The sequence below is a fragment of the Mya arenaria genome, chromosome 15 (genome assembly GCF_026914265.1).
Source record: "Mya arenaria isolate MELC-2E11 chromosome 15, ASM2691426v1".
Taxonomy (NCBI): Eukaryota; Metazoa; Mollusca; class Bivalvia; order Myida; family Myidae; genus Mya; species Mya arenaria.
The window spans coordinates 35,472,078-35,489,705 of NC_069136.1; the positions used below are offsets into that span (position 1 = coordinate 35,472,078).

The 17,628-nt window shown below is 36.9% G+C and overlaps 2 protein-coding genes across 3 annotated transcripts in view; one reads left to right on the forward strand and one right to left on the reverse strand.

The window, feature by feature from the left end:
* Positions 1–9,596, reverse strand: part of LOC128220498 (intraflagellar transport protein 81 homolog) — a 35,752-nt gene extending 26,156 nt beyond the window's left edge. The window contains exons 1-9 of the mRNA XM_052928921.1: positions 9,520–9,596; positions 8,532–8,702; positions 8,031–8,122; positions 5,307–5,487; positions 4,891–5,046; positions 4,553–4,663; positions 4,135–4,219; positions 3,686–3,849; positions 2,457–2,552 (exon numbers count right to left, since the gene is read on the reverse strand). Of these exons, the coding sequence (XP_052784881.1) occupies positions 2,457–2,552; positions 3,686–3,849; positions 4,135–4,219; positions 4,553–4,663; positions 4,891–5,046; positions 5,307–5,487; positions 8,031–8,122; positions 8,532–8,675 (1,029 nt within the window). The 5' untranslated portion in view covers positions 8,676–8,702; positions 9,520–9,596. The remainder of the gene's footprint in view (positions 1–2,456; positions 2,553–3,685; positions 3,850–4,134; positions 4,220–4,552; positions 4,664–4,890; positions 5,047–5,306; positions 5,488–8,030; positions 8,123–8,531; positions 8,703–9,519) is intronic.
* Positions 9,597–9,821: 225 nt separating this feature from the next.
* LOC128220487 (anosmin-1-like) overlaps positions 9,822–17,628 on the forward strand; it is a 40,007-nt gene continuing 32,200 nt past the window's right edge. For both annotated transcript variants that reach the window (XM_052928904.1, XM_052928905.1), the window contains exon 1: positions 9,822–10,006. In XM_052928904.1, the coding sequence (XP_052784864.1) occupies positions 9,866–10,006 (141 nt within the window). In that variant the 5' untranslated portion in view covers positions 9,822–9,865. The remainder of the gene's footprint in view (positions 10,007–17,628) is intronic.

Consider the following 17,628-nt stretch of genomic DNA (forward strand, 5'->3'; position numbering starts at 1 on the left):
TTGTGCTCAAAATTCCTTCATTTTAAGAATTTGTTGTCAAATTTAAAGAAGCATGTGGTATATGAATGAACATTACTCATCTCAAGCATTGTTTTCTTCAAGTGAGTAATAGCTGAATACAACAAGATTAATAACCCACAAGAAGACTGATGACAGACAGCAAGATTGATGATAGACAGTAAATGCGACAACTTTCATAATAAATACAAAAACTATATATAAAACAAAACAAAATATCACAACAACAAAAAAAAAAAATTATTTGCGAAAACAATCAGAATTTTTTTGAATGTCAGCATTTTGTGGTCAAACTGTTTTTTATTTAACAGTTAAAGCTGCACTCTCACATATTGACAGTTTTGACCTACATGTAGTATTTTGAAAGAAATGTCTCAGAGTCAGCTTTTTTTGCATCAATGCCTTCAATTCAGTCATATAAGATAACATAGTACAGGTCTCAATTGTTTTGAAAACATCCTTTTTCTTAGACTGTTTGTAATGCCTTTAGCAATAAAACATCAATATTTCAAATGTAAATATTAAAAATGCATTTTGATTTTTTGTCAGCAGTCTTATATCACTGGAGAAGTCGAACCCAGTTCAACTCCGGCAATCACCAGAATATCTTTTAACCTTAAAGCATCTGGTACTTTGCAGAACCAATGAAACTGCCATATTAAATTATTCATAATTACGAGATTTTCATAGCCAAATTGCCCACGGTACAAAACGAAGCATAGCGTATTATGCATGGGGGGTATGCAACGATGAGTTATGGCCAAAATTATTTATTTTATTATTTTTTTTGAAAAAGGGCATAATCCAACAATTTTGGTTCAGAACTATCATCCTTGCTATTAATGTAGTTTTTTTCACTAACAACATGACTAGTAAAGTTTAATGATCTTAATCAGTTATTAGTTATGGCCAATCTTAAAGATTTTGCTCGACGTCAAAGAAGTCAATATATGACAAAGCTAAAACAAAACTTCTGACATTTTTTCTACGAAAATCAGACGAGCTAAAATTAGTAAAAGACTTCAAATCAAACAAAGTTTCAAATGTTTTGTGCCTTTAACAGATTTATAAATGGCCCAGTATTCCAGTGGGGTCTCTCATTAAAAACATCAGCACTAACTTGACATGCGCGTACCAATGTACACTACAAGTGTTTTTAGGTCATAAATTGACAACAAAAATAAATAAAAACTATTTCGATGCACTTCATGCATGGAAATTTTATGCAGTTTTGAAGTCAAGCAACAGTTAAATTGATAATAAAACACGTCAAGCTACGAATAAATACGTCACTAGACATCCTTTGTTCCAGCTAAGTCTCTTTATTATTTAAACTTTCTACCGTTAAACATTACTGAAGAAGGAAGCTTGAGTCTCTCAAATTGATTTAAATGTCTTATTAATATAACACATTAGAATTTAAACAGCGTTCATGTATAGCTATATTTGAAATGTGAGACCCACAAAGCAATGATAAAGCTTGTTTTATGTTTTCCGCTTGCAAAGCACATCACTGGGCTAATCAATTTCACTGACGCCTGAGAAAAGATCATTTTAAAAATTAACGATGCAAAATAGTATAACTAATTTTTTTAAATTTTAAAAGGATTCCAAATAACTTTCATAATTATAACTATTTTTTATGATTCAAAATATCTTTCAAAATCATAACTATTTTTTGTAAAATTTTAAAATGATTCAAAATAACTTTCATAATTATAACATTTTTTTACAAAAGATGAGTGCATGATTGTAAAACAGAGGTTTTTTTTGGAACAGATACAGTAATTTCACCATAAATGTTCATGCAAGAGCAATTTTTTTAAAAAAATTGAGAGAAGCAAGTCATGGTCAACAAGTGTAAAAGTTTAATGTATAATATACATGTATATATCTTTGTAATTCTAGCTAAAACTAAACGTTTCTGTACTGTTGTCATCATGACTTTTATTGCTTTGAAAATGGACAAGCAAACAGGAGCATAGGTCAGCAAAAACTGTCTTTTATTTGCTTGCCAATATCTCTCCAATCTGCCATTAAGTTGCTTGTAAGTGACAGATTGTCATCCATTGGTTTGCTGCCAATTAATCCCCCCCCAGAAAAAAGGAAACCAATTTTTCCTCCCAGTACACACCTACTGTCTGAGAAGTTACAGTTTAATCCCCCTACAACCCCATTTCCACTCTCTGTTCACACCTGCTGTCTGAGCAGTTACAGACTGTTTAATCCAGCAGTTCACTTCTTCTCTTTCCCCCCACTCCTACAGCCATGCCCCCTTTAATCCCCCTACCCCCATTTTCCCACTCTGTTCACGCCTACTGTCTGAGAAGTTACAGACTGTTTTCCAGCAGTTCCCTCCCTCTCAACCCCACCTCTCCTACAGCCACCACCCTTTATAATCCCCCTACCTACCCCCATTTCCCCTACCCTTTACACACCTGCTGTCTGAAAAGAGACAGTTTATCGTCCATAGGTTCCCCACTCCTCATCCTCTTCTCCACCAGCTGGTTGATCTCCGAGTTCAGCTCACCGATCTGTGAATACAGACAGACAGAATAATTTAGTTCACTCTGCAACTTTCAGTGGATCTCAAGCAATGAGCATCCCAAGATTTTCAAAAGTTTGGCCTATTTTTCGTATACTGTAACATTTTGCACACTATATGTTAAGTGAATTCATGAAATTAATCTGGTAAAATGTCAATATGTCAGACTTGGCCTACTATTGAGATGGGTTTAAAGTGGCTTACCGTATCAGGACAAGGGACACAATCAAAAACTGTTGTAGTTCTTCCAGAATCAAGAGTGATTCTTTCTTATGTTTAATAATTACTGCACCCACAACTCGATTTAATGAGAATATATATTTAGCTCGAGTGTATAATTTCAATGACGAGGATTGTGGGTGATGTATCCTTTTCTGTACAAGGTTGTCAAGGACAACATCAATATTATGGGGTTTGATATATGTGATAAGCGTTGCAAATTATAGAAAGGTTACGCCTATTCTACATGTAACTTTTCCAATATGAGATATTATGTGTAGACAAAAAAAAGATAACAATCTCCAACTAGTTTTGGGTCTAGACTAAAAACCACCCCCTCTCTGTTTCCTGCCTAGACTTCCACCCCATCTCCAGTCATTCATGCCCTGTTTCTTGTCTACACCCCACCCCTGTGGTCTGCCTAGACACCCTCATATCCATGTTTTCTGGCTAGCCACTCCAACACCCTCCTGTATTTCTGTCTACATCCCCCCTTGTATTTCCTCCTTATACACCTTGTAGCTCTTGTACCTTTCTTGAGGGCCGGATGACCTTTGTCCCAACCTCTGCCTACACACTTTCAAAAGCCTTTGCTTAACTGTGTAGTTTCTAAAATGCCCCATAACCAGCTCAGCCAGTATTCTGTATGCCCCCGATACCAAGTTCTCAAACCCTATTACTTTCAATACCAACCTCCACCACCACCCTCATCCTATACCAACCACTCCCACCTTGTTATAAAGTTCCTCCTGGTCAGCTTGCCCCATGACGGGCTAAATAACATCCCGTCCCCATATTCTCTTCCAAAACCTCCCACCTTGTTATGAAGTTCCTCCAGGTCAGCTTGCCCCATGATGGGCTAAATAACATCCCTTCCCCATATTCTCTTCCAAAACCTCTCACCTTGTTATGAAGTTCCTCCAGGTCAGCTTGCCCCATAGCTGGCTCAGCCACCACCCTCTGCAGATCAGTGACAGTTTTCTTGCGAGATTCAATGTCTTTGGGAAGCCTCTCCTTCACAATATAGCTGTTTGCTCGCGTCTCTTCCTCTAGCCGTTGTAAGAGGCCTGCAAAAAAACACCCAGATTAATTTTATCTTGATTTTCATTGACAGCCATAGGCTAATAATGTGTTTCATCCAATTAAAAACCTTTTGGATAAGAGACAACTGTATCACTTAGTATTAGACCACTGATTGCAACAAATTAAAATCCTCCTTTCTAGTGTCTGAAGTGGCACTCATGGTTGCAGTTCCATATTTAAAGAAGCGGCTGCTATTGACGCCTGACGTTGCTCTGAGTGCTAGGTTGTCAGTCCCATATGGACATTTTCACTCCCTCTACCAAACTTACCTTCTGGAGTGGCCCCCACTGCAGCCTGTCTCTGTTCATGTAGCTGCTGCTGGAGACGCTTGACCCGCTGCTCCGAGTGCTGGATCTGGATACAATACAAAACTAGCCTAATAGAGCCTGTGACTGTATGCAATTATTGGATAATTTGACAACAAAAAGTAATTTCTTTTGATATATTTCATATTAAAATACATCAGTGGAAAATCCTTAGCATAGATCATTCAATTGGCGTGAAAATCAAAACTGTATCTGGAAAATATGTCTAACAACATAAATTGCTTCTTATTTCTTGAGTTTCTGTACCAGAATAAGCTGTTCTAATCTCTCTTGTCTTTGTCTCTCCCAAGTTCATTTAATATCTCCCCTCCCCTGCTCCCTTGTCCACCCCCCACCCCAATTCTTTGCCAAGGTGACCTACCAGTGTAAGCTGTTCCTGTCTCTGTTCTGCCAGTTTCTTCTCTTTGTCTCTCTCCAGACGCAGGTTCTTCGCCACATTCATCATGGTGTTCGCATTTGGGTGCTGCTCCACCTACAATACACATACATGGGAAACATATGATCCATTCATGTATAAATCAATTATAACAGCCGTGTTTCAGTCTGTCATGTCAAGCTTTCATTTATCTACTTACAAGAGTTGTTTGTTCAGAAACCGTTTCTAAAGCTTTGCTTTAAAAATGATACACGTCCAGATAACAGAGTTATCAGAATCAATATTAAACAATGTTTCAAAAACCGACAGTCCATTCCCCTTACCTTGCGTTTGAGGCGGTCAACACGCTTGATAAGCTGTTCTTTCTCATCCTCCATGTTGGAGATGTCCTTTCGTATCTCACCCGTGTTGTAGCCAGAATTACGGAGTCCCTCTGCCTGCTTGTGAAGATCTTTGAATGTCTCGATCAGTTCTTCATACTGTAAGAACAAACTCAGTTATAGAAGTTCTATAATCCCTCTTATGGGACTCTTTATGTTCATCCTTGTTGGTGTGGATGTGTATCTCATCCATGTTTTACCAAAATATCCTCAAATTCTTTGCCTGTCCACAGGGACTTTTACCTTAACATTGAACTTGGGGGAGAATATTTCTTTTTGATTAAAACTAGCAATCAAAAACAATTATAACAAACAATCAAAAATGATTTTCACAAACAGTCGGAACATGCTCCACCAACCTGTAAATAGAGGTCATTCATTGGATCCTCTTGCATGATGTCGGCAGGAACGTCGACCTTAACGAGGTACTTGGCAAGGTATGCCCGCTTCTTGAGCCCCGGAATGTTCCGCAAAAGCCAGTCTAGGATGTGGTAGACAACCGGCTTATCCCCCTGAACCAGGCCTGTACGGAATGTGCTCCTGTAAAAGACATATTGGAATACTCAATAGAGTTTGTGCACCCATCAATGTTTGGCCCGACCCGGGCCTGGAACACCTCCTTCCCCAGGGAGAATTATCCTGCTCAAGGGGTACGGAATAAAACAAAAAGAATTTGAAAGATTCCAATTACACATTTGTTACCTATCCTTTGGTTTGAGTTAGCAAGTTTGTTATGAAATTTTAAGATTTAAATTTAGTTTTCCCTTCCATTTATGTAATGATAACCTCAGTGTTACAAGCAGTTTCTTAAACTTTCATTAATACAAAATTATTAATTATGTGCCATGAATTTTATTAATTATTTAAAGAATAATGTATATTTAATCTTTAGACGTTTCCCTAAGAAATTGGTGCTGTTGACCACACAACAACACTGACATGTCTTTTGCCTTTCAGTCAAAGGGGCATAATCCAACCATTTGGAAAGCCAGAGTTATGAGCCTTGCTGTTCACGTCTCTGAAAACATGTGTTGAATATTCTGAACAGTTATTTAGTAAAGGCCATAGGTGAAAGTTTTGGCATGAAGACAATGACTTAAGCTTATCTTTGAAAAACAGACATGGTAAAGAACTTTTTCTTTAGACAAGTGCATTTACAAGCCCGAACGTACAACAATTAACACGGCAAGCAATAAACAAACACCTTCACCGACAACCTGTACAACATGGAACTTGGAACAACTGAACTCAGGCACACAGACTTACTATATATCAATACTTACACATCACTGAAACAAGAAAACAACCAAAGAAATGTAAGATGTTACTAACTGTATCATGTTTATTAACCTTCTAATACAGTGTGTGTATACCACATGATAAATTGCGTCATAAATGCTAAGTCAGAAGGCAATATTTTGCTTAAAATAAAGACTTAAATCAAAGATAACTTTTCTTTTACTTCACCATTTTAAATAAAACAAAAGGCAGTCTATGCCACTTAAAGTGTCTTGCCTTCGTTTTATTACCGCAGTTTGATAAGGTGATTAGTTTCATCAAACACTTCGACAAACCTGTTTCCAAAATAATGTTTTGACAGTGCTTCATCAGACGGCCATATCGTGAAAAGGTTTGTTGAAGTGTTTTAAAAACTAAACTCTCAATCAAACTCTGGTAAAAAATTGAAGGAGGGTGTAATGTTACCAAGTAAGTAGCAGTCATCGTTTGGATGAGCAAGCACCGATTCTTATACTACTGCTTGGCATTTCATTTTTGAACAAGCCCTGCTATATGAAATCCAGAATCTGATAAAGCCCTTAAAAAGCTTTTTACTAGTGCAGGGCATGTGGGCTTGTGCCAACTTCGAACACTGAAGTAGATACTATTATAAAGTGTTTTTAAAAAGAATGGCAACACCAAATTGATATTTTGCTCAACAGATATTTTAGAAATTATTATTTTATTTTTTATTTTATTTAAGATTTTTTTCAAGTGACCGCTTCTATTTTTAATGACAAAAATCACTTGTAAATCCATGTTCCATCAAACAACAAAAAAAGTTATTATATAAATCTAAGATCTCCTGTAAGACTAAAATATATATATATAATATTATATAATATAAAATGAATACTCTGTGTGGCATTTGCTTAAAACTACACTAGGAAGAGAAAATGAAGTAATTATTAATCTGAGGACTGGAGAAAAGAAAGGTTTCTAATGTGCCTTCCTCTGTTTTTTTAACAAAATGGAAGAATTGTACTTTTATTTCATTTTTGCATGCTTACTTCAATTTTTTTTTGCCAAAATCCATACAACCAAAAAATTACAAATAAATTGGTGTGGCCTTAAAGGCACCTTTAGCACCTATCTATTTATATGCAAATACACATAAACACTGTACATAAATATAAAAATTATTTTGTCCGAGTTGTCAACTCAAAGGGTCGGACCTTTTTCCAACATTTTTGGAACAAGTATTTGCACCTTTATTTGGTAAAAAATGAATTAAAGAATATTAACATTCATTTGTTGGAAACCCCAGTACTTCTATTCTTTTCCACTTCATAATTACCATAGGAAAATTGACAGATAAAATATCATTTTTACGAATATTAATGAGGAAGGGGAGAAAACTCTTCTTCCACTGAAATGGCATGTTACATTATTGAATACTCTTACACCTAGAAGTTTACCAATGACATCTATGAGACTATGACACAGGGATTTTGATACTAAATGAGGAAAAAAGTACACAGAACATAATTTCATTGGCTTAAGATTCCAAACAGGTCCTAATTTGGCACCTGAATGAAACTGCCTCATTAATAAAATGTCCCATGGTACTCAGTGAAGCTAAGCAGAATTACTGAAGGTATCCAACGATAATTATGACCTGGGAAAGGATCCATTATCTTATAATCTGACCTGTAAAATGCCAAAAAACAATCAAGGGTGTATACATGGGAAATAGTGCTATATAGGGCAAGTGAAGTACATTTGTAATAACACATTATAAAATATTGATTGTTTTAGTTATGAATTCATGCAAAGAGTATCAGTCAGTAGAGATCAGTACTCACTCTGTGGGAGGTTTGTACTTGAGAACCCGGAGGCAGCTGAATATCCGAATCGCCGTCTGGTCAGGCGTCTCCTCCCGAATATCCATTGCTTGCTGGTAAAGGAATGGAGGATTTAGTACAACTACAATTAATTTCATTAATTTAATTTACAACGATTGTGAAACAAGTTATTACAACATTATATTAATCATCATGATACTAAACTCACATGCGCCCAAGCCCTGATTCGAACCTGGGTTGCCTAGGTGAGAAGCGAGGGCGCTAACTATTTCACTTACCGGCCTTGCCCAAGTGCAAGTATAAATGAACTGACACACATAACCCCCACCTTTTGGTTCAAACAGACAGACATGACAGTGTGTCAAATATCTAACAGGAGTCATCATGCAAGACTTCCAAGTCATTCTGTCAGCTGTAAATTAGGCAAGTTTTTTTTTACCAGGCACTCTAAAATTTAACACTTGGATTAAATCAAGTTCATGCTGAAAAAAATGCATTTACCTTAGGATCAATGACGCCAAGGACGTCGTTGAGAACCTGCAGCAGCTGAAGAGGTTCAAGGGAGTCGAAGCTGATCATGTTGTAGCTCTTGTTGAACGGATCTTTGTTCAACTCCTGAACCACAAACTTTAACTGCTCACTCATTTTGAGTCTGTTCTCTTACCTGCCACGCTGAAATAAGAAAAAAAATGATTACCTTTACCCTTGGGATTGTGATTTTTGCATTTTTTTTTCACAAAATAAGAAAGTATATTCTAGTATCTAGGTTTCCATTTGCTTCAGATTTCACTGTGAACCTGCACTTCCAATTTTAATTATATAGCTCTACTTGAACTGCTTTTTCCACATTTCAAGAAGTTTATTTGATTTTACTTAAAACGTTAACATTGGAGGAAAAGTGTGCCCAGTTTGGAGCCCTACTGCAGGGTTACCGGAACACTAAGATAGGGCTTTACTGATTAAGCTAGGCAGGCATCTTGTTCTAACCCACAAACACTTTGAACACTCTCCTTGCCCCGTTAAACCCTTTGGTGTTCTACTTCCGAATGACACCTGTAAAGTGAATCTGGGAAATCAGTGTGGCTAAGATGGACTCAGACCCATGACCACTGGATAACTAGCACAGTTGTCAGTCTACGACTGAGCTTATTCTGTTACTTGATTCCCCGATTCAAGTTTCAACTGTTTGTGAAACATTAACAAAAATCAATGTATCTGCAAGAAAACACATAGAATATCAATATCTGTAAAATATACAAATTTCTTCCATTTGTCATCACGTCTGTTATCTCTTACGAAAGTCAGCTTAAGCCTTAAACAATTAAGTAAATTGAACATTTACCCCACCCACCAGTTTTCGTGGTTGATAGGGACGCTATTTTTACAAACCGGTGAATAAAATCTGCTCTTTTACAAGTGAAATTTACAGCCTACATATGTTATAGGAATGTTATTTTAATGAAACTATAAAATTTGGCCAACACCTTACCAAATCAAAATAATATAGGAATATTGTTTTCTTCTACAAAAATATGTCGTTTCCGAACTGTTGCAGGTATTTTTGTCTGGTTTGTCATGTTTTCTTCAACTAACGTCACACTACCATTGTGGTAAAGTTAACCAGTCAACTCTTTTTGCAAGGGAGACAAATCGATTTCGCACAGGAAGGGAAGCGACTCGTGAGGTCTTATCTCAGGTGAGAAAATAGACTCGCCCAGGTGAATGAAATTCAATGAACCAATGAGATTCGTCCATTATACTCAGCGGTGTATCAGTGAGCAGTGTCACCAAGCTTGGCGTAATGTGTATTCAATATGTAGTAGTGTTCACCAAAGATGGAAACTTTTAAAAGTTTTTGGATAACAATCGTAGTGGTTTTGAGTTTCGGAGTTGCAGTAGTGGCAGGCCAAAATGGACTGTTGAGTGCTCGCTGTGCCGCGCGATGTCTTACTGAACATAAGGACAGTTTACGAAAGGTAATCTTTGCGAAGCACTTGACAAAGAATGGGTTGAGAATGTATGTTTTGTCCCAGTTGTATTGTAAAGCTCTGGATAAAGACTGGCTGTCAACATCAGTTTATTCAATGAGTAGTGTACATGGATATGGCAATATTTACTTAATATACGAACTTGATATCAAGATAAAAAAATACAGAAATAAATCAATTACTGCTGATAATGGTATGTCTTAATAAACACAAAAACGTACATTTATATTTTAAATGAACATGTTATACACCAGAAATGCATGCAAGATAGATAGCAATCCAGATTGACACATTCATAAAGACACCAATCCAGACTGACACATGCATGCTGAAACCAATCCAGACTGACACATGTATGCCGACTACAACCCAGACTGACACATGCATGCTGACACCAATCCAGGCTGACACATGCATGATGTCACCAATCCAGACTGACACATGTATGCTGACACCAATCCACACTGACACATGCATACTGACACCAATCCCGACTGACACATGCATGCAGATACCAATTCAATCCGACACATGCATGCTGTCACCAATCCAGACTGACACATGCATGCTGTCACCAATCCAGACTGACACATGCATGATGTCACCAATCCAGACTGACACATGCATGCTGTCACCAATCCAGACTTACACATGCATGCTGTCACCAATCCAGACTGACACATGCATGCTGTCACCAATCCAGACTGACACATGCATGCTGTCACCAATCCAGACTGACACATGCATGCTGTCACCAATCCAGACTGACACATGCATGTTGTCACCAATTCAGACTGACACATGCTTGGTGAAACCAATTCAGACTGACAGATGCATGTAGACACCAATCAAGATGGCCACATGCATGCAGACACCAATCCAGACTGACACATGGATGCTGACACAAATCCAGACTGACATAAGCATGCAGACACCAATCCAGACTGACACATGGATGCTGACACAAATCCAGACTGACACAAGCATGCTGACACCAATCCAGACTGACCAACATATGCTGACACTAATTCAGATTGACACATGGATGCTGACACCAATCCAGACTGACACAAGCATGCTGACACCAATCCAGACTGATCAACATATGCTGACACTAATTCAGATTGACACATGGATGCTGAAACCAATCCAGACTGACACATGGATGCTGACACCAATTCAGATTGACACATGGATGCTGACACCAATCCAGACTGACACATGGATGCTGACACAAATCCAGACTGACACAAGCATGCTGACACCAATCCAGACTGACACATGGATGCAGACACCAATCCAGACTGACACATGGATGCTGACACCAATCCAGACTGACACATGGGTGCTGACACAAATCCAGACTGACACAAGCATGCTGACACCAATCAAGACTGACACAAGCATGCTGACACCAATCCAGACTGACACATGGATGCTGACACAAATCCAGACTGACACAAGCATTCTGACACCAATCCAGACTGACACAAGCATGCTGACACCAATCCAGACTGACACATGGATGCAGACACCAATCCAGACTGACACATGGATGCTGACACCAATCCAGACTGACACATGGATGCTGACACAAATCCAGACTGACACAAGCATGCTGACACCAATCCAGACTGACACAAGCATGCTGACACCAATCCAGATTGACACATGTATGCTGACACCAATCCAGAGTGACACATGCATATTGACAACAATCCCGACTGACACACGCATGCTGACACCAATCAAGACTGACACACGCATGCTGACACCGATCCAGATTGACACATGCTTGTTGACACCAATCCAGACTAATACATGCATGCAGACACCAATATAGACCGACACATGCTTGTTCACACCAATTCAGACTGATACACGCATGCAGACACCAATATAGACTGACACACTCATGCAGACACAAATCCAGACTGACACAAGCATTCTGACACCAATCCAGACTGACACAAGCATGCTGACACCAATCCAGACTGACACATGGATGCAGACACCAATCCAGACTGACACATGGATGCTGACACCAATCCAGACTGACACATGGATGCTGACACAAATCCAGACTGACACAAGCATGCTGACACCAATCCAGACTGACACAAGCATGCTGACACCAATCCAGATTGACACATGTATGCTGACACCAATCCAGAGTGACACATGCATATTGACAACAATCCCGACTGACACACGCATGCTGACACCAATCAAGACTGACACACGCATGCTGACACCGATCCAGATTGACACATGCTTGTTGACACCAATCCAGACTAATACATGCATGCAGACACCAATATAGACCGACACATGCTTGTTCACACCAATACAGACTGATACACGCATGCAGACACCAATATAGACTGACACACTCATGCAGACACCAATTCAGACTGACACATGCATGAAGACACCAATCCAGACTGATACTAATACATGCATGTAACCATTTAACATCAATCAAAACTGACACGTGCATAGATTGCAATCCAGACAGGCACACACACAGAGACAGGAATTCAGTTGGACACACCGACATACAGCAATTCCGACTAACACAGACAGACAGCAATCCATATTCACACATTTAAAGCAATCCAGATTGGCACACAGACAACACACAATTCTAAATCAAGACTGACACACAGGCTGCCAGACAGCCATCCAGACTGACACAAAAACAGACAGCAATCCAGAACAATAATTAGAAGACAGGCAGATGGACAGACAATTATACGGAGAGTCAGATAGACAGAGTGATAGATGGATAGATAGACGGAGAGACTGACTAAGAGATAGACTGACTGAGAGATAGACGGACAGACTGGAAGACAAGCAGACAGAGAGACAGACAGACGGGGAGACAGGCAGACTGAGAGATAGATAGATAGACGGTGAGACTGACTGAGAGATAGACAGACAGACTGAAAGACAAGCAGACAGAGAGACAGACAGACGGGGAGACAGGCAGACTGAGAGATAGACAGATAGACGGACTGAGAGACAGACATACAGACTGACAGAGAGACAGACAGACTGAAAGACGGCAGACGGAGAGACAGACAGACTGAGAGGTAGATGGACAGACAGAGAGACAGACAGATTGAGTGACTGATAAATCATGAGACCCAGACCACAGACTGCTAGATAGACAGACAAACAGACAGACAGTTAATAAAACAGTTGGAGAGACAGACAAACTGAAAGACAAACAGATGGAGAGACATACAGATGGATGGAGAGACTTTGGTGTCTAAATCTTAAAACATTCTGAGTTAAAATTAAGTTTGGTTATTTTTACGATGAGTGAGTGAATTTATTCCAAATTTAGTCAAAACGGCCCATTTTTCCAGTCAAGCAAGGCCCTAAATACTTAATAAATAGTTTGTATGGCCTTAAAAGAAAGATCAACATAAATATACCTGAGACCCAAAAGTTGTTTGCCACTAAGGTTTTCATATTTAATTAAAATAAAAAAATTGCTGTGAGACTAGTGTTTTTAGCCTCCCTTAAGTAGGTGGTCATATTATTAAGTTTTTAAAAAAAGTGTTATAATTAAAAAGAATCACTAAAATACTGTGATCGAAAGTTTTTTAGCTTTAGTCTGGTTGTCATATTTAAAGTAAAAAAATGTAGCTAAAAATGTGGTTTGGTTAAGGTGAAATATTTGGTATTTTTCAATGTCGCCTAATTAATACACTAAATTACTAAAAAAAATGACAGACTTCTAAGAATTCTGATATAGCGTTTGTATTATATTTTATACTTCTTTTTTGAAGTCAGTAATGTTGTAAAGCCATCGTGTGTGTAAAGAGGTTTTGAATAGTCTTTGTGAACTCCTGACTTTAACTGAAATAAATATGTCTTATGTATTAGCCATCTTATCTCTCAAATTGTTTGATTTACTCGATAAACACCGAAAATGCCCCCACCATTTCAAGGACCATTCTGAAATTTCATTTTTCAAACAAAACCGCTTTGTTCTACATTGTTTAAATAAACTTGAAAATTTAGATATATGACATGCATATCATTTTTCTGAATTTCAAAGAGTTTAAAATGTAATGTCATCATTGATAGTCGTTTGTCCGAGACTAGGAGATGTATGGAAAACCGGCTAATTTGGTTTTATAATATCTAACATCCCTCCTTAATCCTTCGCACCCCTCCGTCGATGATAATTCCTCCACGCAGGGGGTGACATTTCGGTTTACCTTCGATAGTAAAACACATATTAAATATCTCGGCTTGCCTTCATAAATGTTTAGGCTTGCAAAATACTCGTCATTATAACATTCATCAAATTTATCATTTTTATATCTTTTTTAAGTTAAAATGATGTAGAGATATCACAGTCATGTTTAATGTGTATTATTCTTCGGCTAATTATTCTTTAAATTACACATGTTTGTTTTCCAGTTTACTGTATGCTTTATGATAATTGAATGAACAAAATGTCAATTCATGAACTCAAAAGTATCATTTAAACTAAGGTTATTTTTAAATGAATAATGACTGTTTAATATATACTGTATGCCATCAAACATAAACTTGTATTTACGATAATGTAGACCATAGCATAGGTTTTTCTTTCATCAATTCAAGTTTCCAGTCCAAAGTTAAGTAGCGGAGCAGGCACGAAAGCTTTGGTGAAATTAGCATATTACGAAAACCACAAGTCGCACTTATATTGTAAATCTTTTCACAGTTTTAGTTTTAAATAAATTCTCTTGTGGTCAATGTTTTAATTGGTTTTGAATATAAATTAGTTATCAATATTAAAAGTATATATTACATGTATTTTTTTTCCTACCCAAGTAAAAAAATCCCAGCCCAGTGCCTCTCCACATTAAAAATCTTCCAATGGTTTTTGCAAAGTGGAACAAGATTTTTATTCTATACTTGGAATCTTCAATTATTCTTTGATCAAATGTTTTGTTTTGGTAAAATTGAGGTTAAATATTAATATTTAAAAACTAAAATATTGTAAGTAACCTTATGAATTGACATTTGTTTAATTATGGTGGTATTTTGTATGTAAGGGGATTGGGCATGTTGGGGTGGGGGGGGGCCAGGGGCTCATGTTGGGGGATTTGATCCTACCGGGTGAAAGCTTGTCATACTTAACTACGTTTGGACTGACGTTTACCTGCAACATTTGGGCAAATGTCAAGCAATTGGAAAATAAACGTTGGTGTAAGTTGTACTCTATTTGTAAACGTTCCTCAACGCTGGCCTCTTGCGTTACCAACCTGTTCATCGCGTCAGGTACCTGTTGGCCTCCATTGGACTCACTTTCGGCTAAGTTCATCACCGCCAGCGTCAAAGTACAAATAAGTAATCACTGTCAGTAAACGTCAGTCCACACATGGTAGTGTGTCAACCAAGCTTAAGGGAACTGTCATGAATAAATGCATTATTCGGTTAATGAATTTTCATTTTTAAATGGATTGAAAATTAAATATGTTGGATATGGAAATTTGAAAATATGACTGAGCACATGCAGATGTCTGATATGAATTATACTATGTTAATCATTTGGAATAATTATAATATTAAAGCACCTAAATAAATCACAAAATTTTGATTTATATTAGCTCGATAGGCCAATCATATTTATCATTCTTTTATCTGTTTATGTGTTTTTTGAGATCCACCAAAGCCTAATGTATTTTTCAGAAAACGATGTTTTATTTGTGAGTTTATTTTTAAAATTATTACAGTGAGCCTATTTTTAAGATTTTAATTTTTTTAAATTATTGTTCATTATTTCCTTAGCATAAATTGTTAAGAGATTATAAGTATCTATCATGTGTTTGTTTCCGGTACGGATAGTAAAATGATGGACCAACCGGAGGGCACGCACATAAGCTGGTAACGGCCATGTAGTGTGCCCGAGGGTCGCATTTTTCAATCCGGACTGGCAAAACATAATTGATATTTTTTCATGCATATCTAAAATTATCAATTTGTGGAAAAAAATGTTATAGAAAACAAACTTTTGTACAATTACATCAAAAAGTGCATGCGACCTTGTTTACTGACGTCATAAAGTAATTTTAAACAACTAAAAATCATATTTTTTTATGATTATTTATTTTCAATTATAATTATAGTCTTGCATACATAAGATTTCATTGCGCTTTATTGAAATGGCATAATATACTTTTCATAAACCATACAATAAAAGAAAAAAGAAGTGGCGGGTTGTTGCACGGGACTCAATTTCTTACATGAGGGGTGTAAGATGGGGTTTTCCAGCACTGGTCACATGACCGGAAACACAAGTCCGGTATGCAAGAAAACAAATACTTAACCTTGGTTTTCAAAAATCTTTGGAAGATTATAATTATGAATTTTGTTTGCTCTGCGACTTTGCTAATTGCTCTGCGTTTATTTAATAATATACATTATATATATTATTTATTCTTATATTGTATGAATAAAAATAAACATAAGTAAATACTCACTTGGAATTCTAAAATTTAGTCTCATATTATAAATGATAATTAATGTCTTTAATTTTGACAGTAAAAATCTCCTGGTCCATTATAATAATTTAAAATCACATCAAAATCCCCAGGAATTCAGACCAATTAAAATATTTAGACCAATTAAAATCCCCTGGAATTCAGACCAATTAAAATCCCCTGGAATTCAGACCAATTAAAATCCCCTGGAATTCAGACAAATCAAAATCCCCTGGAATTCAGACAAATCAAAATCCCCTGGAATTCAGACCAATTTAAATCCCCTGGGAAGCCTCTCAGAAATGTGGCATGTACACAGGTATGACTTAAATGCCAAAAATGTTTGTTTTTTGTTAAAACAACACAAACAATGTTCATTAATGTCTGGGGCATGTTTTATGCAATCAGTGATTTGTGATGTTTTTCCTTCAAACTTAAGGCTCTCACTGAGAGAAGGAAGAATACAGATATAATGGTTTACGATATATATTCATTCATAATATTGATTATATAGGTAAACAAACAGTTTCGATTTTGCCTACTCTTATTTTAAACCAAATGATAAAATGATATTTTTATTTCCCCCAAAACACTATAACAAATTAACCACGCTAATTTTGCTGTTTTGCTAATCAGCACATTTTTGCCTTACCACATTTTCAATTTGTGTGGACTAATTTATTCTTTATCAGCGTCATGCTTTTAAAAAATATATATATATGCATAATACATAAACACATTGAAAACAAGATTGATGACATTTGATATTATCACCATATTATAAGTAAAAGCGCTTCATGGAAAAAATGAATATTTTAAACTGTTTTAAGAAACTATCATATTTCTGATCATTTTCATTCATATCTATTGTGTGTTCGGCGTATCGAGTGTATGGTGTCTATTATTGACGACACCGCCACCAATATAAGCCTGTCAATACCTGATAATGAATTGCGTTGAGGCCAGGGGTTAAAACCAACCATTGTTAGATATCAAAAACACATTCATTCATAAACTTTCAGAAAAAAAACATTTCTGATAGCTATTGGTTATATGTAAAATGCAAATTAATTCTTTTTGAATCTATAGGTAAATTGAAATATAGTCTGATTAAGTTTA